The sequence below is a fragment of the Patagioenas fasciata genome, chromosome 2 (genome assembly GCF_037038585.1).
Source record: "Patagioenas fasciata isolate bPatFas1 chromosome 2, bPatFas1.hap1, whole genome shotgun sequence".
Taxonomy (NCBI): Eukaryota; Metazoa; Chordata; class Aves; order Columbiformes; family Columbidae; genus Patagioenas; species Patagioenas fasciata.
In genome coordinates this window covers 41,586,102-41,612,282 of record NC_092521.1, presented here as the reverse complement: position 1 = coordinate 41,612,282, position 26,181 = coordinate 41,586,102, and the positions used below count along the sequence as shown (strand labels likewise).

The 26,181-nt window shown below is 41.6% G+C and overlaps 1 protein-coding gene across 1 annotated transcript; it reads right to left on the bottom strand.

Moving 5' to 3' along the window:
* Positions 1 to 16,776: 16,776 nt before the first annotated feature.
* Positions 16,777 to 17,972, bottom strand: MOS (MOS proto-oncogene, serine/threonine kinase). Its single transcript, XM_065833059.2, has one exon. The coding sequence runs from the start codon at positions 17,970 to 17,972 to the stop codon at positions 16,929 to 16,931; it is 1,044 nt and encodes a 347-aa protein (XP_065689131.1). The 3' UTR covers positions 16,777 to 16,928.
* Positions 17,973 to 26,181: the final 8,209 nt, after the last annotated feature.

Genomic DNA, 26,181 nt, shown 5'->3' with positions numbered 1-26,181 from the left:
GATACCAAAGTTGTTACCCTGTTGCTGTTTCATGAAATGCAGCAATGACTTTTGCCAGTGGAGACCGGTACTTCGAAAATCTGTTTTGATGATAGTCCTGTTTCTCTAGTCTCTTCCTCCTTGCAATGAAAGTAGCATTTGGTTCTGGTGGTTTGTTTTCTGAGCCTTTTAATAATTATCTTAGAAATTTTGAGCTCACTTATGCATAAGGAATCCACGTTTACTCTGTTATCAGCTATTCCAACTACTTCCTGAGGAAGTTTTCCATCTATAAGTGTTTTATATTCATCATTCTTACATGCAAGACCTCACACTGATCATGCTGAAATACTTGATTCTCCAGTAATCCAGATGGTTCTCAATCAGCAGTCCTCCTATGTTATTTACTTAGAGCTTTTATGAATGTTCTTACTAAACTTTACTTCCAGAAAAAATACTGAATAGTTGGCTACTGAGAACTAATTCCAGTGGGATTCAGTTAGAAACATGTCTGACCGATTCCTCGTGGATGGCACAGACCTGTAACCTTAGTTTTGATATACTTACTACTAACTGTATGTGCACAGCTATTGCCAGTTTGTTTGTGTCTTACTAAACAGATCAATGTACAAATGTGTTATATCAACACTTTTCCTATTGTTTAACAAATGGATGCTGTAAATGCATGAGAAAAAAGTCAATCTGAGAAGACACATTTTCCATACATTTAAGCTATGTAGTGTAAGTAGAATTTCCTCATTTATTTCTTACTCCTATATCAAGTGGTCATTTTTTCCCCCCTGGGATTAACGCAAGGTTGACATAAAGTTCCTGAATTTGTTCCTTTCTTACTTTTTTTTTTTTTTTTTTTTGTTGTTGTTGTTGTTGTAGTAGTAGTATTGGCACCCCCTCAGCTTTCTTTGAGGCAGGTTTGGGTTTTTTTTCTGAGCTTCCCCAGATTTCTCAAAGCTTATGGAAAATCCGCATTAACAGCACACAAGTCTCCTTTGCCAGCTCTTAAAATTCTTGGATGCAAGCAATCTGGAGCTGCTTATTTAAAAACCGCCTTCCTTCTGTTCCTGTGTTTAAGGGTTTCCTCAGCTATCCTTAGCATTTTCTAATATAAATATGTTGTTTTTCCTTCACAAATGTTGAACAAAAATCTGTTTGTACTTCATGCTTTCTTTTTCATACACCATAAATAAAAATACACCTTCATGCTATTCACATGAGTAAATACCCATTGTAAATACAAATTTTCCTTACCTTCTGAATATTTTTTCATTCCTAGCTTTTAATTAATATTTTGTGTTATGCCTGTTTTTGTTACATATTAATTTTAATGTAGGTTTTTCTCCCCAGCTAATGCTAACTTTAGTGATGAGATTGTGAGTTTAGATTTATAAAATACTGCAGACATATGCTTTTTAGGTGAAGGTTCCAGGAGCATTTTCCTCTTGTCACATAATTAAGAAGATAAATGATTAAGAAGCAAGATATGCTTTTAACATGACTTAGTAGTCTGCAGCAGAAACAATTTAATACCTAATTTCATGACTTATTATGCAGAATATTGTTCCACATGCATTCATGATACTTCTGACTTTATTTCATTTCTTATAGATTACTGAGGGTTTGTTTTTTACCTTCCTTTGACCAGTTTGTCCTTCAGAAACATTCCTGGGTAACTAACTGAGTATATTGTTACCCATATATTTTCTATTACCTTATAGTGGAAATTAGATTAAATTTATGCTTCCAAATTAGTAATTCTGTTCCTGTTAATTAAATATGTATGTGTAGGGAGTTACGTTCTTGTCAGGTTTTTGGTCGTGTGCTTGTGCTAAATGAATGGTCACCTGATTCTGTAGCTCCTTAATGCCATTGTGTTTAATCTTGCTAAGTTTTGCCTGCAAAGATTTTTTTTTTTTTCCTCTGTGACAGGCTAAATTATAGAGTTTTTTATCCAGAAAAGATGTCCCAATATTCTACAGATCTGTTTAGCCTAGGGGTCAATCAACCTTCCATCTTCATGTGGCAAAAAGGACCTTTGAGGAGATCTCCTGGATGTTCTTGTAGCACTAGAGCGATTGTAATTCAAAAGCAGATCCTGGTAGGAGTCTGAACTGTTACTCAGCATCTCCTAAAGCACTGTAGTGATTTCTCAAAGAGAAGGCTTGTGCTGTCTTCTGGTGAATGCTGAGCTCTGCACCTTTGGGTGGTTCAAAGGACAGACATATTCCCCCGGCTTTGTGAACTGGCTTATGAACACCATTTATTCTTTTGGGTAGATTTACTCTACTTATTTCACACAAGCGGCCTGTGAATGGTTTTGGCAGGGCTCACATTAGCTTCCTCAAATCTGCTTTGTCATTTTTCATAATGATTATTTGATGTGGGCAGCTCTCTGGGTTCTGCCAGCCTGATGCCTGTAGTCTTTGCTTTCAGTGGTGACTAACAGATTGCCAAAATATCTTCCTATTTACTTTGAAAATTACTTCCTTCTCCAAGGTCTCTGAAATCTGAACACATTTTTAAATATTTTGTTTGAACTTCTGATCATAAAACACCTGTGAGGCTGGATCGTACTTGAGGTTTCTCGGGAAACCGTCAGTAGGTGGTGGAGTCTCTAAGCCAGTCAGCAGCAATGCAATGAAAACTATTTGCAAGCATTTTAAGAAAGGCCTCAGCATCTGCTTGGTCTTAATTGTAGGTATCAGCCAATCCCCTTGTGCTAATTCAAAGTTATTCAGTTGTGTCATGTCTCAGAACTGTCAAGTTCTTTGCTCAGCAGTTAGGTGGTACCTGTTAATATCTCTGTCCTCTCTAGATTTTGGACATTGGTATTTACTGTGTCTACAGCTGCCTCAGCTATTGAAACTTCCAGAAAACCCACTGGAACTGAAAATATCCCTTTTTTAAAGACTAATTTGTGTAGTTGTATAGTTGCTAACTGGCAACTGATGTTCTCTGCAAGCAGCAGGCAGAGCACACAGTGCATGAGCACCAGTTTGCAGATAGAGTTCTCATTGCACCTAGCATGTTCGTTTTAAATTTTCTAAATTTTCATCCCACTTCTGGCATAAAGATCACATAAAATGCAGACACCCTCAAAATACTAGGTCCTCTTTACCTTTTTTTTTTTTTTAATTGTGAAGGAAAATGTGAACTAGATCTGACTCAGAAAAAGAGCAATTGTGCTTTGATGGACTCCTTTACTGTTGACAAATGTTGCCACAAATTCTGATCGTTAAGATACTTTTCCAAGTGGGCAACATGAGCTTCATAATTATTATTGCAAACTCTTTCCTTACAAATGTGTACTTCATGCCTGACAGATAAATACATTTGCCTTCTAATACTGACCTGGTTAGAGCATGATTTCCCCAAAAATTCTCCTTTGTCAGTTTGTGTTGCTTTGTTCTTCTGACACAAATCACAGTGACAAAAAAATACTCAACTGCTAATATGTTACAGCATTTCTAGTGACACTGAATCTGTGGCACATCACTGCAATGTGTCTTTGAATGCTCAGGACTGAGGCAGGATTGTACATCTGGGCTGCTTTGGGGAGGATATTTTTTGTATTTGTCCTGCCCTAATTCAGTCTTAAGTGTTTTTTTTCTGTTTTTGTTTTTTGTTTTGTTTTGTTGTGTGGTTTTTTTGGTTGGTGGTTTGTTTTTAATTGATGAATTATGTCTTCTCTCTGTCCTGGAAGAATGGTGCCTCTCCATTCTGTGCTTTGCAGGTGTGACGCTTCTGTCAAATGTGTAATGATGAAACAGCAACTTTTTGCAAAGAATACTTGTGTAACTATGTAGTCTTGATAGCACCAAGGCAGTTTATTGATAGTACGTGTAATTTACCAGTAATCAGTGAAATATGTGGTATGGGTCAGGATCAGCAATACAACAGAAATCACAATACTAGATGCTTACAAAGTGTTAATAAGCACCTACAAATTTCTTACATACTCTTCTACAACTAATCCCCCAAATTCTGTTCCCACTTACCTATTCACACAGACGCGCACACACATCCCCTCTCTTGCAGGAAGCATGGGTGAGAAACGCACACTCCCACTTTTAGCGAGTGCAAACTCCCCTATTCCTAAATCCTTGTTGGCGATGTGGGCACGGGTGTCTGTGCAGCTAAGCCACGTGCCGGTGACAATGTTCCCCGCCGGTTCCCACACACAATCCTGAGAGGTGGGTCCCTCCCGATGCACCTCATCCTGTCAGTCCTCCCTCTGGTCCGCACTGGGAACGGGGTAGCAGCTACTGGCTGTGTCCTGTGGGAAGGAAGCTGTCGGGCCTTAGAAGTTGTATTGCCTGCTGCTCTGGTCCTGCTTTCCCAGCCTGAGGTTTCTTCTAACAATCAGGAATTCTCATGCTGCTTTTCAAGCTAACTTCTTTTCTCAAAACTCTCTCAGTAATCTAATCCCCTGGTTACTGTTTAATCTGGGTGATCATTGTCTTAAACAAGCTTTGTTATTGTTAATGTCCTCTCAGCGTTATCAGGTTTTGGGCAAACATCCCCTCAGAACAGGCCGATCTGGGTATTCTGTTCACACTCACTATTTGCACTCACATTCCTACGGTATCATCTGTTGTTATCCAGGCCACATTATCAAGAGGGGGACATGCAATTCCTGTACAAAAAATCCCCAGTGTCAGTCCAGCAAAAGCAAAACTAGTGGATGCACAAACAACACTGGTATTTTTGCATCCAGTTTTCATTTTGCAAATGAAATCTTCGCTTTGGAAGACGATGTGTGGAAAGGTTAATCAAGTGTAAAAATACATTGCAAACTATCTCTGTGATCCAGATTTAGCCACTTGAGGCAGCACTGTTTGGCATGGTTTGTCATGATCTGTTGTACTTTGAAGAAATAGTTCAAGAAGAGTGCGATGGTTTTCACATATGTTGAAAAGATGCATCTACTCACATAATATCCACGTGACTTTTTGAACATAGCAAGCTGTTTTACCAACTGAGTTGGAAATGGCTTCCAGCATATGGGTTGGTTTGCTACACTTACCTCACTGGCTTCTCTATGGACACTTTGTAGTGGGAGTATTTAGGAAGTAGTGGGACATGCTGGTGTGTATGAAGTCTAGCAATACTGTGCTAATGAAGACTTCGGTGTTGTCTGTCCTCCTTGTGTCTGCCTCCTGAACAGACTTTGTGGGAAGCGACCAGCAGCAGAGTCTTTGCATGCTTGAACGTCTGTCCTTGAGGAAGAAAAAGTTGATTCATTTTACAGCAGTTATGTTTACCAGTACATGTAGTCCACATGTATTTTTGCCCATGACCCTCTATCTACTGTTGTAGAGCCCAGTTTATGAAGTCACTGATCACATTTTTTTCTTCCAAAAAACAGTTTAATCTAATCTAATTCTTTGGCGAGACAGAGTAGGAGGGAATTGTTTCACGGTGCTTGTGCTGCCCCTCTATCATGGAGCAAGGATAATTTAAGGAATGATCCTGACCTCACACTGCCTTACGACTAGAGGAAAAACTTCTCTTGATATGGAATGCATCACCGCATTACGCATTTTTTTTCCTGAGGTTTTTCTTGTCCTTTTAAGATTAGTTTCCTCCTTGCTATATTCTTGATCCAAATGGTTTTCAGATGATGAACATTTGCAAGCACAAAATCCAGCAAATGTTTGCCATAGCTGATGATGAGATTTAAAGCAGGGGAGAATCAGCATCTTGATGGTATAGGACTACTACAGCAGGATATTAGTTGCATCTCACAATTTTACTTGCAAAGAGATGCCCTTCCCAACCCTGGAGTCTGTGCAGGAAGACCACAGCCAATTCAGTAATGCTTCTCCTGTTGTGACCTGACCCTGTGTGAACTAGCCAAGTTAAATTACTCAAAACCTGACAGGAACAGGAATAACAACATAAAACGTAGGACCTGGAACTAAAGGAGGTACTGTAATGTTAAAGATGTGCTTTAGAAACAGGACTTCTTAGCCACTGAGGAAATCATTACACTGTGATTGTTCAGAACAGCTGGTCAGATCCACAACGTAACATGAAAGTGATCCAAGAGGCATCAAATATTAAGAAGTTTTGGTTTCAAAGGGCTTGCTGACTTCTCTATAAAGCTCATGTGGCAAAGCAGCAGCTGCAGCCTACTACATAGAAATTATGAGGTTGCAGTAGGGGGTCAGGAACAACAACCGCAGAGCCTGTAATGTCATTTCATAAGAGACCCAGCAGTTCTGTTGAAGAGAACAACTTACAGGAGAGGAAAGCAAGTTCCTACTTCTCTTGTAATGAAAACAGGGCTTGTATGTGTCCTTTCACACCAGTGTATAAAACATCGTTGTTAGAGATATGTAATAAGGTTTGGTTAGTCTTGCAGAAAATATAAAATAGAAAAGTCTTTTTCCCCTGCAATGATCACTTAAATGTTGTAAGAGTGACTCTATGTAGATGCACACGATCGCGCCTCCGACATTCCTACCTCTGTGCACAGTGAAAACTCTTAACAACAGGTTTTCCAGACGCAGACCAAGGGGAGCAGTATTGTCTACTGGTTTAAAACTAAGGAAAATATAGTATTAGTGTTTAAGAAGGTTGTGGTCAAGCATTCAATTTTTATGCAAATAGAATTAATTATTGTGGTATACATAGAAGGTGGTTTTGAGTAGGGTAGCCATGTGATCTGAAAACATTTCAAGAAATCTCAACACTTGTCATTTTTTCAGCGTTATCATCTCATGCTTTTATTTTAAGTACAAAATAATCTTGCAATAATTATGACTGTTGGAAAACGTTTCTGAGAGCACCTGGCAGGTACTTTGTTCTGTCAATGGGCTCCTTCCCCCTCCCTTGCAGAGGGTGTATTAACATTTCCTTTTTGAGAGTCACTGACGTGTTCAGAGGAAGAACTGCTGCTCATACACTCTTGTGAAATGTTCTTAGTGTGAGGTAGAGCCAATCTCTTTGTTCTGGCAGCCGCACATCCTTATGCTAATACCTGGAGATCGATTCTCCTCTTTCCTGAAAACAAAAACAAAACAAACCCCTACACAAAAAACAAACAAAAAAACCACAAACAAACAAACAAACCAACAAGCTTTGACTTAGAAAACCAAGCTTTTCACTCTAAAATCTCTATATAAAAGAACATGGAGGTTTTTTTCCAATGAAGAATCCTCTATTACTTGTGTACTAGTATACATTGCTAAATAATTTCTGTTATTAAAGTATAGCACTAACTAATCGTCATAATTAGCACATAGCACAATCATCAATAAAAGAAAGAAAAAACCCCACAGACACTTTGGGGGTTGGTAGTGGTTCAAAGAACATTTTAAATGAACCAGCCAGGACAGTTGGATTTTTGGGAGGCTGTGGGCAAGTGGGAAGTGAAGTTGACGCTTCTTTGAAGTAAACCAGAGACTAATACAACCTGGTGGTGATGGGTGAGCACCCTGAAGGGAATCAACGGCCTCATCCAATCTCAGGCACTAGTTCAAGACCTTTAGTTTAAGTCGTAAGGAGTCCTGACAGACCGGCAGGCAGGTCACTCTAGCACGCAAGACAGAAAGTAATGTGTCAGCATAAGCTTATTTATCAATGAGACCTTCACTGATTGAATAGCTTTGTTTTTGGGGGTGTCTCCCCTCTTCCTGTTTCTGGCTTGTCTCATTGCTTCCTCCAGCCACCTCCCTCGTCTCTCTGTGAAAATGGCTCTTTCCTACCACCCTTGCTAAGATTTTGTCAGGTAGGGCTAATTTTTATGGTTAGGACACTATTTCAAATGCTGTTTGTGATTCAATACACAACTTTTAAAATGAACTATGCAAGCATGATAATATTCAAAGCAGAAAAATATTTTTTCAAAAATTAAATAAATGTATTTCCTCTGTAAATCAGCCATTGACAGGAATTATTAATTCCATTTTAAGAACATCTTTTTTCTTTCCTTTAAATTAGAAAACACCTAACAGTAATCATTTCATTCCCAATAGCTATACAAGGATTGACAACTTTAAGTGAGGTCTGGAGAAGTTTTGTCGCTTTATATACAAAGTTGGATTACATTCGTCTACTGGCATGTCAATGCAATGATGTGATCCTTCAAAAGCTTTGTGTGTGGCTTTTATGTTACCTGCAAGCCATTTTAATGGAACTGTTAGACAAGAGAGAAACAAGGATGCGGCCAAAGTATATGATGTCTTTCTAAACTTACTGCATTACATAGTATACACTATTAACTACTATTTAAAGAAATCCAGCCTCACCAGTGTATCATTTCTCACATCTACACTCAGGTTTTTTAATATCTCTGTTCAGGTGTAACTCGCCATACTTGTCTCTGGGACCAATTTCACATGTGCCATATCTGAATCAAAATTCTTTCTCTGTTCTTGAAGTAAGTGGTTGAGAAAAATACATGGCTTGAAAATAAAACTGGTTTTCCTTCCGCCCTTTTAGGGGAAGCAGCTTAAAAAGAGCTGAACAGTTACGTTTCCAGTTTGCAGCCTACTTTGCTCTTTGTTGCCTGGCACATGTGCAGGAGAATATTCGTTATTATTTTCCCTGTTATCCCAGGTGCCCTGCAAAGGTGAATGCAATCACCTCCCTGCTCTGCTGAGCACTCCAGCTGTTGCACTCCAGGCTGGGCACAGAGCAAGACTGAACCTGGTGCTAGAAGTCCAGCGGTGGATGGTGCCTCTGCTATCGAATTGTCCTGTGGCATCCTTCGCTGATGGCAGACTGGGAGAGATGCCAGTAGACCAATTTTGTTCCATTTGCCTTCTTTAACTGGTTTTAAGGCTTTCCATTTGACAGGCAGAGAAATATTTAGCAGCTGGGTTAACTGAAGCATAGAAAGAGGCTCTTTGAGCACTCCATTAAGGTATTTGTAGCAGATAAATGGCTAAAATAAAGTATAAGTACAGTGCTCAAAGTATAGTTAATTTTTTAAATAACCATTCATTTTTTACCCCTATTCTCATCTTTGTTTTAGTGGATGAATTTATAAACATAGATGCTAATGCTGCAAAAAATGATATATAAGTCAAATACTAAGCATCCACTTAAGTCCCATTGAATTTAGAAATATTTGTGGTATATTCAGTAAAGCATTTTCTTGTTTTGTTCTCTTCGCTGCAGATATATGTTACCACAAAACACAGAAGCAACCCACGCATCTTTGCACTTCTGTCTTCATGCTTCCCAGCCTGCCTTCTATATTAAGGATGTGCCCAGCTCCAAGTTATATGGTATTTTTATCATTTGAAGATAGTGGTGTTACCTCTTTCTTTCTGGGTTGAGATAAAGCATCACACTGGAGGGGAAAAAAAATGTAAGCACAGAAGAAGCCTCCAAGGCAAGAGAAGCAAACAATACAGTAAGCCAGGAGCAGGGTTCCTTGTTGATGGGAAGCCAGAGACTGTCAAAGAGAAACAGATAAATGTTCCCTGATTAATTATCAAATATGTTTATACTGTAATACTCCAACGCATCTCACACCCAAAGAGAGGAGCATCAGAATTGTAGCTTATGCTTACTTTTAAAAAAACTGATTATGAAATATCTGTTGATATTTCTATTTGAGAACCAAAGACACTAAACCTTCAGTAAAAGGTATAGCAAGTGTAATACAGGATGATAAAATTATGCTTCCATGCTTTTTCTTTTCCTTCTTTCTAATTCTTTCTAGAAACTATTTGTTATAATTGCACACTGCCCATGCTTCTAGTCATCTCTTCTTGTCTGTCTTATAATCACTTGACTGCTAAAGTGATTATTGCACTTCACAGACCTCAAGAAAGCATGTGGAAGTTGGTTTTCATTGTGAAGAAAAGCATGAAAATATTTAATTTTGACCTAAACCCATTTCAGCACTAAGTAGTATTGTCTCTTATTTGGGCACTCCATCTGAATTAGATAAAATTACGTAAAATCTCTTTTTTAACTGCATCCTGTCAAGTTTCGCACATGTGCCCATTTGAGGGAAAAGAGGAGATGTGGGGGAGGTTGAGGGTGGTGGATGCCATTAGTTGTAAAAAAAGAAAAAAACTACCAGCATTAGAACTTTTAATTCATACTTTCCCTTAGTAGATAACGGTATCTATATGAGTAGGGAAGCACAAAATATAACACTCTAATGTGGCTAGTATGTCCACAGCTACTGCTGCTGATGACTAGACATGAGAATACAAGCACTTTACAGTAGCTTCTTTATACTTACTTTCTGAAACTAGTGAATGCAGCCAGATTTGGTAGTTAGGCACTGGGAGATTGAGGAGAACTAGCTGAAGTTTCCGTGCAGGCTGTGGTTACCCCAGACTGCTGTTGGGCAGGAGATAACCCACCTGGTTTTGAATAGTTAGTGCTGCAGGGCTGGAGGCTGGAAAGGCAGCTTGTGCTACTTCTGAACAGAGAACATAATATAATATAACATAATATAACATAATAAGAAAAGCAGCTCACCTTGAGAAAATGGCCAGTGTAACATGGCGTCCCAGGATCCCAGAAATGGCACTTAAGTTGCTGCTACTAAAAACAAAAACAAAAACAAAAAACAATCACCAACCCCCCCCCAAAAACCACTGAAGAACAAAAAAAGAACAAAAAAATCCCAACCCAAACCTGAATACAAGAACAATTTAATTTCCAAGGAAAATAATTATCTCAAGCTGTGGAACTTGGTTGATGGTAAGACATGAGAGATCTGACATTTACCATTTGGCACAAACGAGGCTTTGTTCCTTCCTAAGAGCGCAGTTGAGATGCAGGGTCACTCTTACCTGAGGAGTTCCATCCTATTCTTAGCATCAGATAACTCATGCCCTGGCTGGTGGAGGGCTGAAGGGCACAGCCCAAAGAAATATTACAGTACCACCATGGCCAGACTGGCACTGATGCTGCATCATCTGAATCTGTGCAATACTGGATCCTATACTTGTGAATTTGCTCGACCCTACAGAGCCAACCAGGACATGAATGCCAGTCAAGCCTTTCAAACTCATTATGCTTTTATATACACCCTGCCAAGGCATTTAGTCCCCAGAAAGAAACAGTGATGCCGCTTTTCATATTTGGTTGGCTGAATGATTGGGTCACCCATACAAAGGATCCTTGGCACTGGCTTCACAAGTGTTTCATGCTCAGAAAGCATAATAAGATATCAATAAACTACAATTACCTGGCTGTAGCACTTTATCCAGGCCTTCAATAAATCTTCTGCTTAGTTTGATCAAGCTGCTAAGGATCAGTTCCAGGAATGAAGAGAATAAATACGTACACGTGGCCCTTAAAGTTTATCCTGACTTATAACCATGTCTTTCTACCTGTGCGGCATACATATGCATGAAGAATGAGCTATAAAGAACAAAATCAGCTTCTAGAATGACCTGGGGAAACATTGGGCTGAACAGAATCCCTTAAGAGTTGTAACATAATTGTCTGCAACTGCTCTGTTACCATCATGTGCGTTCTGCTAATATTTTATATGAAGGTATGCAAGTGTGACAGTTAAAGAGCAATGTGCAGCTACACTCATTAGCTTTTATGCCAACTTGAGAAGCAAGAAGGCATCTTTTAAAAACCTGAAGCCGTGTCCCAATGAAGAAAATGGAAAGGATAAAACTCCGGTGGATTAAATACAAAAGCAGATGGGAAAAAAACAACCAACCAACCAAAACAACAACAAAACAACTTCAAGGAACTAACATAAACTTCATAATTTATTATTTTCAGGATATAAAGAACAAGAATTCTGTCAAGCATCACTGGTAGATCTACTGATGACAGGTTTTTAAGAGAAAAACAAAACAAAACAAAACAGCCCTAATCATTGAAACCTGATTCCCCCAAGGCAACAAAGCCATTGCATGGGATCAAAGTGTGTTCCTTGCATATGTGCTGTCCCTGAAGGAAACACAAAACAGGCTCATGCTAGAAACATTTTTGTAGGAGAACTCAGGAGCTGCCTGAAATTCAAGCATCTATAAATGTTATCATAGTTGCAGAACTTCTGTGGTTGGAAAGGACCTCTGGAGATTGTCCAGTCCAACCCCCTGCTCAGAGCAGGGTTAACTAGAGCAGGTTGCTCAGTACCATGTCCAGCTGGGTTCTGAATATCTTCAAGGATGAAGACTCCACAATCTGTCTAGGGAACTTGTTCCAGTGTTTGACTATCCGCACAATAAGAAATGTTTTATCTTGCATTACATCTTGTCCTGTCACTGGGCACCACTGAGAAGAGACTGGCTCCATCTTTATTGCCTCCCATCAGTATTTATACACACTGGTAAGAGCCCCTGGAATTTTTTCTTTCCAAGCTGAACAGTCCTCTCTCTCAGGCTCTCCTCATACGAAGAGGTTCCAGTTCCCTCATCAGCTTAATGGCCCATCGCTGTGCTCCTGGTCTGGTATATACCTTCCTTGTTCCGGCAGAGTTCAAGCTGGCCCCGGAGCTCCAGATGTGTCTCACTGGGCTGAGTGAGCAGAGGCGACTCATCTCTTCTGGCAAGGATCTGGAAGAGCATACCACCCTTTGCCATGCCCCCCCGGATGCTGTTGGCCTTTTTTGCCACAAGGGTGCATTGCTGGCTCATGTTCAACTCGGGTCTACCAGGATCTCCATGTCCTTTCCAGCCCATCGGCCCCCAGCCTGTACTGGTGAGTGGGTTATCCTCCACCAGGAGATGAACTTTGTAGTTCCCTGCGTTGACTCCCATCAGCAGATTTTTCCAGCTTGTTGAGGTCCCTACCAGCACAACCATCTGAGGTCCTGATCCCTCCATACAATTCCGTATCATCTGCAAACTTGCTGAGGGTGCACTCTGTCCCATCATCCAGACCATTAATTAAGATGTTAACCTGTATTGGGCCCAGTTTCAGACTCTGGGGTACATCACTAGTGACTGGTCTTCCATTGGACTTCATGCCACTGATCACAAACCTTTGAGCCCAGCAGCTAAGCTAGTTTCTGTTTTCCACTATCTAGCTTGTGTTTCCTTTGTTTCTCTCTGAGGATGTAATGGGAAACAGAGCCAAATCCTTAGTAAGGTCAAGATAAGTAACAGCCACTGCTGTTCCCTCATCCAGCAGCCAGTCATTTCATTGCAGAAGGCTACCAGGTCAGTCAAGTATGATTTCCTCTTCATAAATCCATGCTGACTACTCCTAATCACCTAATTGTCTTTCCTATGTTTAACAATGATTTCCAGAGTTATTTGTCTAACTGGCTTGTAGTTTTCCAGATCTTCTTTTTGGCCATCTTGCAGATAGGAGTTAGATTTGCTCTGCTCCAGTCCTCAGGAATCTTTCCTGACCACTGTGACCTTCCAAAGATAATCAAGAGTGACCTCACAATGACATCAGCAAGCTCCATCAGCATCTGTGAGTGCATCCCATCAGGATCCATGAACTTGCATGTGTCCTGTTTGTTTGAATGTTCCCTAACCTGATTAGAGGCTTGGAGCATCTTTCTTATAAGAGACTGAGATAGCCGGGTCTGTTCAGCCTGGAGAAGAGAAGTCTGAGAGGGGATCTTATCAGTTTTTATAAATATCGCAAGGGTAGGTGTCAAGATGATGAGACTAGACTCTTTTCAGTGGTGCCCAACAATAGGATGAGGGGCAACAGGCACAGACAAGCATGGGAGGTTCCATCTGAATATGAGGAGAAACTTCTTTACCTTGAGGGTACCAGAGTGCTGGAACAGGCTGCCCAGAAAGGTTGTGAAGTCTCCTTCTCTGGAGACATTTAAAACCCTCCTGGACACATTCCTGTGCGACCTGCTCTGGTGAACCTGCTTTAGCAGCTGGGGTGAACGAGATGATCTCCAGAAGTCACTTCCAAAGCCAACCATTCTGTAATCCTTCTCTTCCAACAGCAAGTCTTCCTTGCTCCAGAATTCCCCTTGGTATCTCTTGGAAGTTTATTTTTTAGAGTTTCGTCAGGAGCTGTTTGTCCTTGGAGGCATCCTGCCACCTTTGCTCAATTTCCTACTCATTGAGATGGACCAACCTTAAGTTTGAAAAAGGCAATCCTTGAAAAGCAACCAGATGTCCTGGGCCTCTTTTCTGTAGAGGACCATATTTCATGGAAGTCTTTAAGAAATAACTTCATGATATGATTTTTGGCTGTACAAGATACATTAGCAAATACTATATTAAAGGAATTAACAAACACAGAGATATATAATTTCTTTAGAAGGAGCAAATATTGCTTTGGCTGGAAGGAGTTGTACTTCACAATTGTGTTGCATTGTATTGGAATTCATTAGGAGCACCAACAGCATGTGGATAAGGAGCTGGTTGATATGTTTCCCTTGGGTTTCCAAAGGCATCTGAAAAATCCTTCATTGTGAACTTTTAAAAGGTACTAAGCAGCCATGTTTAAGAGAGAAAAATCCTGGGCTGGGTAAGTCAAGAGGTAGGAACAGCAGATAAATGCAAAGTGTCAGTTCTCTCAACTAGAGGAAGCACCCAACGATGTTTCCCTGGGTTCTGTGCTGCTCAGCACATTCATAAGCAACGTGCAAGAGGCTGAGCCACAAAATAAACAACATTGCTGCTGGTGGAGTTATTTAGGACAGTGAGTGCAAGGGCCAGTTACAAACTAGCAGAATGAAATTCAAGGTAAATTGATGTAAAGTTGAAGGAAACAGGCAAAATAATCCTTATATTGTAAAAGGATGGATTCTGAGCTATCAGGCCTGATATGCTTCTTGATTAGTATTAACTCAATGCTCGTTAACAATCAAAAAGCAGCAAAGCAAATCTTAGAAGTTACATAAAAACAGAGAACATCCTTGTGACAGCTGACTATGATGTGCCTATATCTTGAGTCCTGTGCAGAGTTCTCATTCTCATCCAGCAAAATTGACAGAGACATCTGCAGAGCTGATTACGCCTCAAGAGGTGTTGGCCATGCAGTATTCTTCTGTCAAGTATAACAGAGAATTTGAAGGGTGCTTGATTTTTCACAAAGACTTAAGTAGCACTTGTTGATGCTAAAGTATCATTAAGCACAAAATATCAACTTTCTAGAAGCTTAAGCAACAGCTACCTAGATTGGCAAAATAATTACAACACAGAAACATCTACAAACTACTAACAAACTTTAATTCAATTTTTTATTATATTCTTTTCAAGACTAGAGAAACAGTTTTATGTAAGGCTTGATGTTAAGGTAAGGCATGCTAATGGCTTTAATCCAACATTTTATCTTGCATGTCTTCAGATAATTATTGTAAAAGGTAATGACTTATAACTTTCATAAGTTATTTCTTGTTTATTAAAAGAAGTTATGCAACATGAAAAATGGAAGCTCTGATCCTATAACATAATTATTTTAACAGAGGAAACTATTTCAGTATTTACCTTAGGTTTTTTGATTCCAGACAGCATTTCTTAGTTCCACTCAAGAGGGACAGAAGAGCAAAAAATAGTTAAGCTTAGATATGCTTTATAAACCATTAATTTCAATGTCCAACACAAATACCATAAAGACCTACAGAATCATCTCAAATTCACATAGTTGCTCATTTCCAGGATTTCATAGAGCTACAAACAGATATGGGCCAGAAATCAGGTAATTGGCTCAATTCCTTTGGGATTTTTTTTTTTTTTTTCCCCAGAATGGAAACAAGAGGGAGGAAGAGGAAAGAAGAAAAACAACTTAACTGGAACATCACTCTTTCTCCCATCTTAAAAAGAAGCAGGGTCTTTGAGCAGAATGACAATATCAGCTACAGCAGTCAGATCTTCAGAGATCCAGATAAGGGTTGAGTTCGACAGATCTATAATTATCAGTTTTGATAAACCAGGGACCAGTGCTCTTTATCTTCAGTATTGTCTACAGCAGTTGCTCACCCAGACATCTTACAGCCCAATTAGGAAATACAGTAGATAAGATGAAGCAGCACAGAGGATAGTTCAACAGTGTATGCTTTGAGCACCTGCAGAGTATCATTATTATTGCTTCAAGCAATCTTCCTCTTCAGTACTTCCAGTATCTTGTCTAATATTGACCCATGCATTACAAAGGGCAAATAATCCCCCCCTTACTCTGATTTATGAGATGTTTGTATCTATACATCCTCTCTCCATGGTTTACCTTTTTTTTTTTTTAAAAAAAAAAAAAAAGCTCTGGTACCTCAAAAACCTGGGTACTTGTCATTCCACACAAGATATGCTTATAACACTTCAGATACTAAAGTTTACAATATACTAACTAGCAAGTTGCAACACACCTAGCAGCATGGAAGTCGAACAAAAGCACAAGTTGTTAACATATCTTCCTACTCTTAGTAGCCTTAGACTGACAAAAAGACTCCTCCTTTCCATCGAGATTGGGCAGTTGACATTTTCCATTTCAGAAACACCATACTCACTGAAATTAAGTACATCTATGAACAAGAAAAAACCCTACTGACACACTGTATTTATTTTTCTGCATTCATTGATTTGTGATGCATGCTCATTCCTTGGTAAATGAAGAGGAAAAGCTCAAAATCCCAAACCTAGCTAGTGTAAAGAACTACTCATATATGAACATTTTAGAAATACCAAAAGTTATTATGTACAAAGAACCTTCCAAAAGCCACCCTTTTTGTACTTATTTTGAAACAAGTATTTTTATCCACATCACATTCCCTGTTTCTCTCTGAGCAAAGCAGTACACAACAGCTAAACCAGAAAAAGTCCTATTTGCCAACATCTTGATTCTTGCCTCTATGGCCCCCACCCCCCCACAGTAAAACCCCACACTTTAGTTAAGCCTCTTTCTTTATTTATAACCTTCTTATAACAAAGCAGTTTCCTTTTTTTAAAATTATGGGGAAAAAAAGAGCAACAAAGCCTTTTGGTTACATAAGCGGTAGATTAGTTATGTTTGGATGAAAAATGGAGGGAAAGAAAAGTCAACAATAGAAGAAGGGGTAAGAGTCCCAAGTGTTCCTAGGGGCTGCCCCGGAGGGCTCTGAGGCCAGGGAGCAGCTGGGCTGCACCAGGGCGCTCCTCTGCATTTGCTTTCCAGCAGCAGCTGATGATGCTCTGGAGTCTCTGGCCCACTGGTGACTCGTGGAAAACAGCAGCAGCTAGCGAAGGGCGTAAGTTATAGGCAACCACAGCATAGAGTACATACTGCCGCTCACCCAGGTAGGGCTGCTCTTGCATGACCATTTGCCAAAGGGTGATAGCAAAGGAGTAGATGTCGGCTTTGGCAGTGACCCCTTCTCCCTTGAGGAGCTCAGGGGCACGGTGTGTGTATGTGCCCCCTTGCTGGCAAACATGGGGACTCTGGGACAAGCCCTCCTCGAGTTTCTGGGAGCACCCGAAGTCCCCGATCTTGCACACTCCCTGCTCAGTGATGAAGATGTTTGCAGGCTTCAGGTCCAAATGCACAATGCCCTGTGAGTGAAGAAAGGCTAAGCCAGTCATAACATCACAAGAATAACACACAGCCTCTCGCATGCTCAGGGCCTTCCTTCCACGTCCTCCTTCATCGTCCTGCTTCCACGCATCACCAGTGCCATAAATCACATGGTGCAGAGTGATGTTGCCCACGTACTCCATGATGATAGTGCCCAGGCTGTTCTGGCTGGCCGGGGCACAGGTGCTGGCAGCCACCACACGTACCACATTCTCGTGTTGTAGCCAAGCGACATTCAGCTCAGCCCAAAAGCTCTGTCGTGATGCCAGCCGGTTTTTGCTGCTCTTCTTTACCTGCTTCACCGCCACAGTTACACCGTGGTAGGTGGCTTTGTAGACAGAACCGAAGCCCCCAGAGCCCAGCGGCTGCAGGAGACAGACCTGGTCCCAGTCAATGGAGCACCAGGCCAGGCGTGGAGGCAAGCGGCGGGTCCTGGCTGAAAGAGTTTCCCCCAAGAAATGTTTGCTGTCTTTGCCAGGGATAACTAAGGGGCTACTGCAGGGTCGCAAATCTGCGGATGGGGAAAACTCAAAAGGAAGAAAACAATTCAGAGGAAGAGGTGATGGCATAATAAGGTGGAAAAAAAAATATGAAAGGCAGCCACTAAGACAGAAGACTGGAAAGTTTCCCTGACAGAAAGGATGCCATAGTGGCTTCCAAAGCCTTTTATCCTTTCTTCACCATTCTCCCTCCCACACCCAAATGAACTGCATCTGTCACAACTAGCTGAATCCAATCAGGCTCACCTGGAAACATTCTTCTCCAGCCCTGAAGTTAATCTCTAGAAAGTCAAGGCAAACAGATTTAAAGCTAAAAAAAAAAAAAAATTCATATGTATTTCACATAATTTCTCATCCTAAGATAAAAGAAAGATGTTCTGTTCATTGATTGCCTCTAGCAAAATGCCCCAGGAGTAAATAAAGCAGTGATTGGCAAATGCATTTCACCATGGCTCCAGGCAGGAATGATCATCATCAGATTCATTCAACAGCTCAAAGCCATTGTCAGAGAAAGCAGCTGAAGAGGTGAGTGCTAGCATTTGATGAGCCCATGGCAGGCATAACTAAATATAAAAGTGTGTTTGTAGGGACCTGCCACTTAAACATGACTGGCACAAGGGGACTGGTTTGGTTGTTCATTTCTGCCTATGCAGGACAGCAAGCTTAATAGCAGTATAAAGACAAATGATTGCTCTGTATCATCCTTTGGATGTAACAACTGGAATTATAAAGATTTCATCATCTTCCCATCATACCCCATGCAGTTACTACAGGTTTGTTTCTGGATTCTCTTTTGTAGGCTTATTACAAAATTTATGGAGCTGTTCTGGCAGAAATTAACATAATTTCGCCTTGGTGGTCCTTGTGTTTTTTCAGTGAGGCTTTTGCTCTTTTGACCTTACTTTTACATACTCACAGTGCCCATGCTAACTGCATCGGTGTTGGGTCCCTGCTGTGCTGACCATGCATGAGAGCACCCTTAAGGGACCTATGTCATTAAGTGCTTTTGAATATTCCACTAAGGACCTTTCTGTACATGTAGACAAATATCTTAGAAAGCTTGGTCCCCATTTTCCACCTCCTCACCATTCAGAATCTTCCTCTGGATGTCAGCTTTGCCAACACAGATCCTGCCACAGGACTTCAGAGACTGGCAGTGCCTGTTTCTTCAGAGCTTACCTCTGGGCAGCACTGGCTCCACAGGCAGTTCCTGCAGAGTTTTCCTGGTGTTCCCTTTGTTTTGCTGCTCTGGATGAGTAAGATGCAGTGCAGACTTGCTGAGGGAGGTTTCAAGGGTACTTAGAACACGTGCAAGCAGAACTGGAGTGGTCTCCACCTTGACAAGGGTTTGATTGTTCACCTGAACAGACAACCCAAATGTCCCAAAGGCATCTTCTGACCCTACTTGAACCCTAGATCAGCTCAGTCAGAGGGTTTCAGGCAGCACTCTGTAGCAAATCAGCAACGGGGATCTTCCAAGGCACTGAGGCTTAGGATGATCAGAAGAAATTTGCCATTGCAATTCACAGGGAAGCAAACTTGGACCAGAGATGAATGAGAACGGGGAATTAGGGTTATCGCCTCTCAGCGTGAAACAGATAGGCTGGGGAAGAACTGAGTAAATAGGTGCTAATATGCATTGTAGGAGCTGTTAACAAGTGAGAGTGTGAAGAGTCAGGGATGCCACAGGGCCTCTCAGTGGCCCTGCGTGGGACAGGCCCCGCAGATGCCTGGCAACACAGGCTCTTCTTTCCTCCCCCCTCCCAGAAGGGACTCTAAGAGTACAAGAGGCCCTTGGACTCCTCTGGTGCCATTGCAGAAGCGGGGCAGGTAGTACCCAGCTGCCATCCCCTCCCGTGGACCAGCTGCCTGGCCTGGGCGCTGCTGCCACATCACGCTCCAAAGCGATGCTTTGGGGGTGGCGGGAGGACCAAAGGAGCTCTAGTGTTGTTTTAAATATGCAGTGAAGTAAACCATGGAGGTAACAGGTATTTTACACTCTTTTTGTGAGCAGCAGTGTGATTTTTGTGCTTCTATGAAAAAGGCTTTGCTTCTGATCTTTGCAGGGAATGTCTCCTGGGCAGGCAAGGTGTGATGGAAATGAAAAGCTGTGGTAAGCAGATGAATCTATACGGGAGAGAGAAGTAATTTTTTATTACTATTTTCTGAGTGCTGCTAGGGCTCTACTTCTTGCAAGAACTTCTGTGCCATATAGTATACAAAAGCAGCAGAGAGACATCCCTGCTATGAATTCTCCAAGAACTTTGGCCTTTTCAGGGGAGAAGCATACTTGTTACAACCCTTTTTCAGCAGGTTAAGGTGGCAGAGAAGGTTCAAAGAGAAAGCCGGTTGTGGGAGAGGAGCAGGTAGAGGGATGCATGGATGAAGGGGCTGAGGGTGGACCTGTTAAGCTCATGACAGGAGCGTATCTGGAGACTGTGAATGCTACAGAACATAGCAGTAAAATCTATGTTCATAAAACAGGGGGTTAGGATTAGGGCCATTCCCAAATTTCTTTGGTTGAAGTCTCATTTGGAAGGATAGAGCAGACCTTTCATATTACTTTTATCAAAATCCCTGTTGTCTCCACTCCTTCCAGCTGTCCCTTTTCTGGCAATTTTTTCTGTTAGAAACCTTTCTGGTTTGCCCCTGTCATGGCAGGCAGGTTGTGTGGTTCTTCGGGAATATACTCAATTTTTGAACAGGAAGAAGGGTGTATTTAGGGATCTAAACAGCCTTCATGTAACTTACTGTCCTGTCTCAAGCTGACTGCTGAGGACTGGATCAGGGGGACATCCAGTGTCTTTCAGTGTGAACGCAAGCAAAGCAGATTTCAAAGCAAGCAGGCTTTTATTTTTAATGCATGTTATTTTCCCGTAACCCATTGATGACTTGACCCAGTGACTTCCCATGAGGTACAACCACTGTAGAACACCCTTGCCACACTTCACAGCCCTGCTCAGCTCCAGCACTGCCACGGGCTGGAGGAGGGGGTCACAGCGTGGTCTGGGGAACCCATTTTTGGAGGGGGGCAGGGGTGCTGGGGATGAGCTGCCTCTTCCCTCCCAGCCACCCTTCCTCAGGGGAATGAACCCACAGCAGCCTCCAAGTGCACTGTTCCGTTTCACTGTTATTTCCACCAGGAAAAAGGAAGCCGTATGAAGCAGAAGTCACCAGCAGGGAATGCAACAGGAACTTACAAAAGGGAAACACACAGTCTGTGTCCCAAGGGCTGCAATATGTCATAGCTACGCAACAGGTCACAGCTATCATAACCTGCAGCAGTGATGGTTTTGTTCCAGGCTTGTGTGTCATATTTCTGCAAGTAAAACATGCCTCTGCAGCCGATGCTGCAACAGCTGCCTGACCTAATCTGTGCTTCCAGCTGAGAAGGAATACAGAATCAGTCTTGCTTGGTTCACCCGTTTATATTTCACTTGTACATGCGGAATACAGGAACTCTTTGTTTGCCACTACTGGTAGTTACTACTGGTGTTCGTGGAGTTGCTGGACAGAAGTCAGCCCCCATACCAAGGGCCTTAAAGGACTGATACAGATGTAACTCACCACAACAGAGCACACATACAAACACCGGAGTTTCACTGTCATCAAGGTGCATCCCTGTTGTTTTGTCTAAAACAGGTGAATAACAGAACTGGGGATTCAAACCAATTTCAGAGAGTTTAAGAGTGTATAGTTGTATTCTTCTCCACAATCATTACTTTATTCCTTTGTACATTTGGTTGGTGTACTATGTAACGAACCCTTGAAGGCTTGGCTGTCCAGTGGCTTCTAAGAACTGCTTTACAATATAGAGGTAGCACTGTGTTTCTACTACTTTATAACCTTGCTAAAGGAGTCAAATTTATCTCGAGTACTTAAATTACAGTCCTACTCTCAAAACAACAGAGTTCCTTAGCCTGTGCCTCAGTGATTTCTCAGAGGTTTTCTCCCCAGTTTCAAATGAAAGTTTTCTTTTTTCTCCATTTACTGTCAGTCCCTGCGATCTCAGTTTAGGATTTGATGATGAACCTACATTCTTCCTTATGCATATTGTGTTTCACGGTCCAAATGTTGCTTCCAGTCACACCTCAGAGACCTCCAATGATAACGAGAGTTGCCTGAAAGCAGTTCTGATATGATCAATCACACCAGTGTAAGCGATACTATTATCTGAAGCCAGTCCACACACAGGCTTGCTCTGAAGACAGGCCACTGATCAACCTTTTTCAGAAAAGAATCCAGTTCATGTTTCAGATTTTGGTTGTTTTGGTGAGACAAATGACACCTTGGAATAGCAAATACAAGGAAGTTTTTGTTAGACCAGTTGGAGGTAAACCCAAACGCAAAGAATGAATACATCTGCAAGAATTGTGATACTATTTTACTGCTGACATAACAATAATAAACATTTTAAAAGGTTAAACCCTAGTTTATAAACAATAAGACCAAGTTTCAAACACACGTTGCCAAACAGCTGCTTGATGCTTTTTTCCTTCCCAGTGAGGTTACTCTGTGTGTTCAAGAGCCCTAACGAGAGGCTCTCCTTACCTGAACACACTGAGGTTTTAACTGGAGGCACTGGGAATGCAGCTGAGGTTTCACAGCTGATTTACTGGGACCTCAGTGACCACCACTGACCAGGATGGACCAGGGATAACAATCTGGGACCTGCTGCTGTAGATTAATTTTGCAATTGCAAAACAGCACCTTGAGACAAGCCAAGAGAATCTAAACTATAGGGATAAAGATGATAAAATGTGAAATGCAGACTCTAACGCATAGTGATACTTTCTGGCCATGCAAGGACGGGTACCTATCCTGGCAGTTTTGCCACTTTCAGCAAAATTGTCCAAGATTGGTTCTGCAGTCTTGCCCCTGGAGCAAAGTTCACTTTGCTGGGTCACAGGGAGATGACAAAAAGTAATGGTAGAATTTGAGACTTGTGGCTTGAGGACTAGAAAACAGCCTCAGTGCTTAACAAGAATAATGAATCACCTACAGCAAAGGGCCAGAGGGTAACGCTGGTGTTGTAGCATCTGGAGGTGGCTGCTCTCCCAGGGGCACAGCTGGAGTGCTGACGCCTGGGCTGCAGTGTGACAGGGTCAGTCTCTCCCAGCAGCTCACTCGATCCCATTAACAGAGATCACACCCAGCTCTGTCACTCCATGCATACACGTGGTGGCTCCCTGCAAACGCCACATCTTCAGATAGCTGCAGAAGGGAAGGAGCAAGAGGATCCACTGAATTTGGTGGCTCCAAAATGATGGCCTGGGCACTCTGGTGGGCCATAGCAACTTACCAGAGGTTTCCCTAAGTTACAGGGTTTTAAACCTGCCTGATTAAACGGGTTGTACAGTTCAAGGACATTGTTACAACGTTTCCATCAGTGAATAAGCAAAAGCTTCTTGTAGAAACACTGCTGAAGAAAAATATGCCTAAAATGAACAGAGCACATGAACTATGGGGCAATCCTGTAATACTTCATTGGCGTAAGGAGCCAGATGGTAACAAAATAAGAGGAGATAATTCTTAGGTGAGGACAGACTTCACTGAGGTTGGGAGTTAAGTCTGTGTTTATTTGTCATTAATGTTTGATATGTGATGTTCCTATTTTACAGCTCAGATGTTGTTCATTTATGGCATGCCCCTTAACCATACAGAGCCCGTATTTTGTTTTCATTTTCACTGTGAATACTTGTGAGGGAACTTTAGGATTTACCCGTGGCCCTGTGTGTAACAATTCAACACAAAAGCAGTAAGCCAGGGTTGAACTTAATTTCACAGGCACAGCCTACAGAACTTTTCTGCTGAAGTTGTATCTCATGCTACACAAGGATGGCTGACAAACACCTTCCTGGCAGGAGTCTGTGCACCCCTCAGATAAATTGCTGTCTCTCACAGATTAATCAAGTATTTGGAAGAAACTCGTCCAACTTGCCTGGGAAACCACACGCTGTGTTAACTAGGAGATACCTTTACAAACTGCATGATTCACTTTGGACTTGTAAAACACAAACACTTTTCAACTTTTTTGAAGTAAACCAAAACAAAACTGGTGTCTCAATTTTTCCCGGTTTGATTGCTATCATCCCATGCATACACATATGTACACATAATTATCTACATATACACACATACATATATATACACAAACATATACAAAAGCTTAAGCCATGTACTGATTCTCACAAACTGTGATTATTCAGGTTCTCTGCACTATTTTGCACACAAGCAGAGATCTGACAGATTTACATGAAAATGATACTGAACCGTTCTTCTTTGTACCTGGCAGTTCAGTGCAACAGTGAAAATCCGCACCAAGGGGAAACGATCGAGGATCACTTCACCTGTCAGCCCCACCACAGTGTGCGTTACTGGTCCTGTCTGTAGAGTGCTCAGCTGAGAGCTGATGGTTCTTCAGTCCCCTCTGAAGCAAACCAGCTGGTGGTTTTATGGCACGAATGTCCCCGAAGGAGACAAGGTTGTGTGTATGACAATGACACGGAAGAACACAACTACTGATTATATTTAAAAAATATTTTTTAAATAGGTATTTGTCTATTTACCTGAAAATATTCATTTCTTGAGGACACACAGACCATTACAACAAATAAATGTAATTAAATACGGGGTAAGATGTTACACCTTTATTAGGAGCAGAGAAAGTTTATACCAAATTACCTGGGATATAGCAGGTGAGCAGGAACTTGAAACTTCACGCTACTGCTAGGGTCTGTCATTTCCACCACCACTATCTCCACCGTTGTTCAAGACACAGAAATACAGTGTTGCTGTCTATTCACTAAAGGCCCCAGCTCATAATGATAAGCAGCAGTTAATCCTCTAGTACACTTCTCAAACTTCTAAGCACAGACTAAATTTTGTAATAGAGCTTATCTTGCTGTCCTACTCGCTGCCTGGTTGTGATCACCGACCCCTGCTGTGCCAACTATGGCAATTGCCACCTGGAAACTTAATTTCTATCCGATTTAATACAATGTTTTGATTTGCAAAGCGGGGAAGCCAACAGCAGGTAGTTGCTCTGCTCTTCCTAGTTCAGCAGCAGCTCTGCATCAGAGTTCTGGATTTCTGTGTCAAAAAAAATAATATTTATCCTAGGGCATGCTTATATGTGGGAAGGAAAAGGACAGTGAAGGCGAACCCGGAAGACAGCAAGACCAGGTATAGAGGGTTACAGCAGAGACAGAAGGGAAGAGATGCCTGTGGCTCTGAATTTAAAAAGGAAAGCTCTTGAGCAACTGCACCAAGAGGCCTCTGGATATAACATAGACAGCATCCATGTGATCGCATTTCACTTATTACAGAGGCCAACCGAGTTTCCAGAGGGTGTCGGTTTGGAAGGACATGTTAATTCAGTAACGGTGGGCGAGACCAGCTATGACAGTGAGACAAATGGGTGGTCTTCTCCTGGGGGTTGTGGGGGAATAAATGGTTTTGCAGAGTATTTCAAATTGTAGAGAATCTGAAGAGCTTTTGACTTTCAATATAACATGGCCAACCCTCTCCAGCAAGTTAGAAGCCTGTGACACAGAGGTGATAAGTCATCTCAGAGGAAAGGGGTAGGGATCACAAGAAAGAAAAATGCCTGCGTACTGAGAAGGCGAAAGCCAATGACTCTCTGTAACAATCATTTCTCTCAAACTGGGTTACAGCAAGAAATCTAAGAAGTCAAGACTTGGAAAAGAGAGGGACCCAAAAGCAGGAACACACAGATAACACTGAAGATATTAACAAAATATATTCTGAAAAGGAACAAAGCCACACAGCTTTTCCTGGAAGTATTTCAGAGAGACCAACCCACATGCCACACACCCCCTTATAGTTTATCCTGCAAACTACAACAGTCGATGTCAATGACTTGTATCAATCTGAAACGGTGGAGAATCACACGCCCACACCTCCCACACAAGCCGTCCCACTTCAGGAACCCCAAACTCACCTTCCAGCGTCTCACAGTGTTTCAAAGCGCAATTTGATGGCAAACTCAATTGCTTCCTTCAGTTCAGATCTGTCTTGTCACAGACACAGTAGCATCATCCGATTTGTTCCTTGGTGAAATCATGAAACATGGATACTTATGCTTTAAGATTTTCTGAAAAACTGACATTTTACCAGTCATAAATTAGAAAGACAGTTATACCTTTGCAACTCAAAATAACTACACTCAGCAAAATCGGACGTATTCTGTAATTACTTATTGCAATCCCGCACACGCAGATCAAGATTTATCTATTGAAATGCCAGGCATAAGTGA

What these genes read in the sequence shown, in the direction of transcription:
- MOS (XM_065833059.2), bottom strand. Translation starts at nt 17,972, where the DNA reads ATGCCATCACCTCTTCCTCTGAATTGTTTTCTTCCTTTTGAGTTTTCC.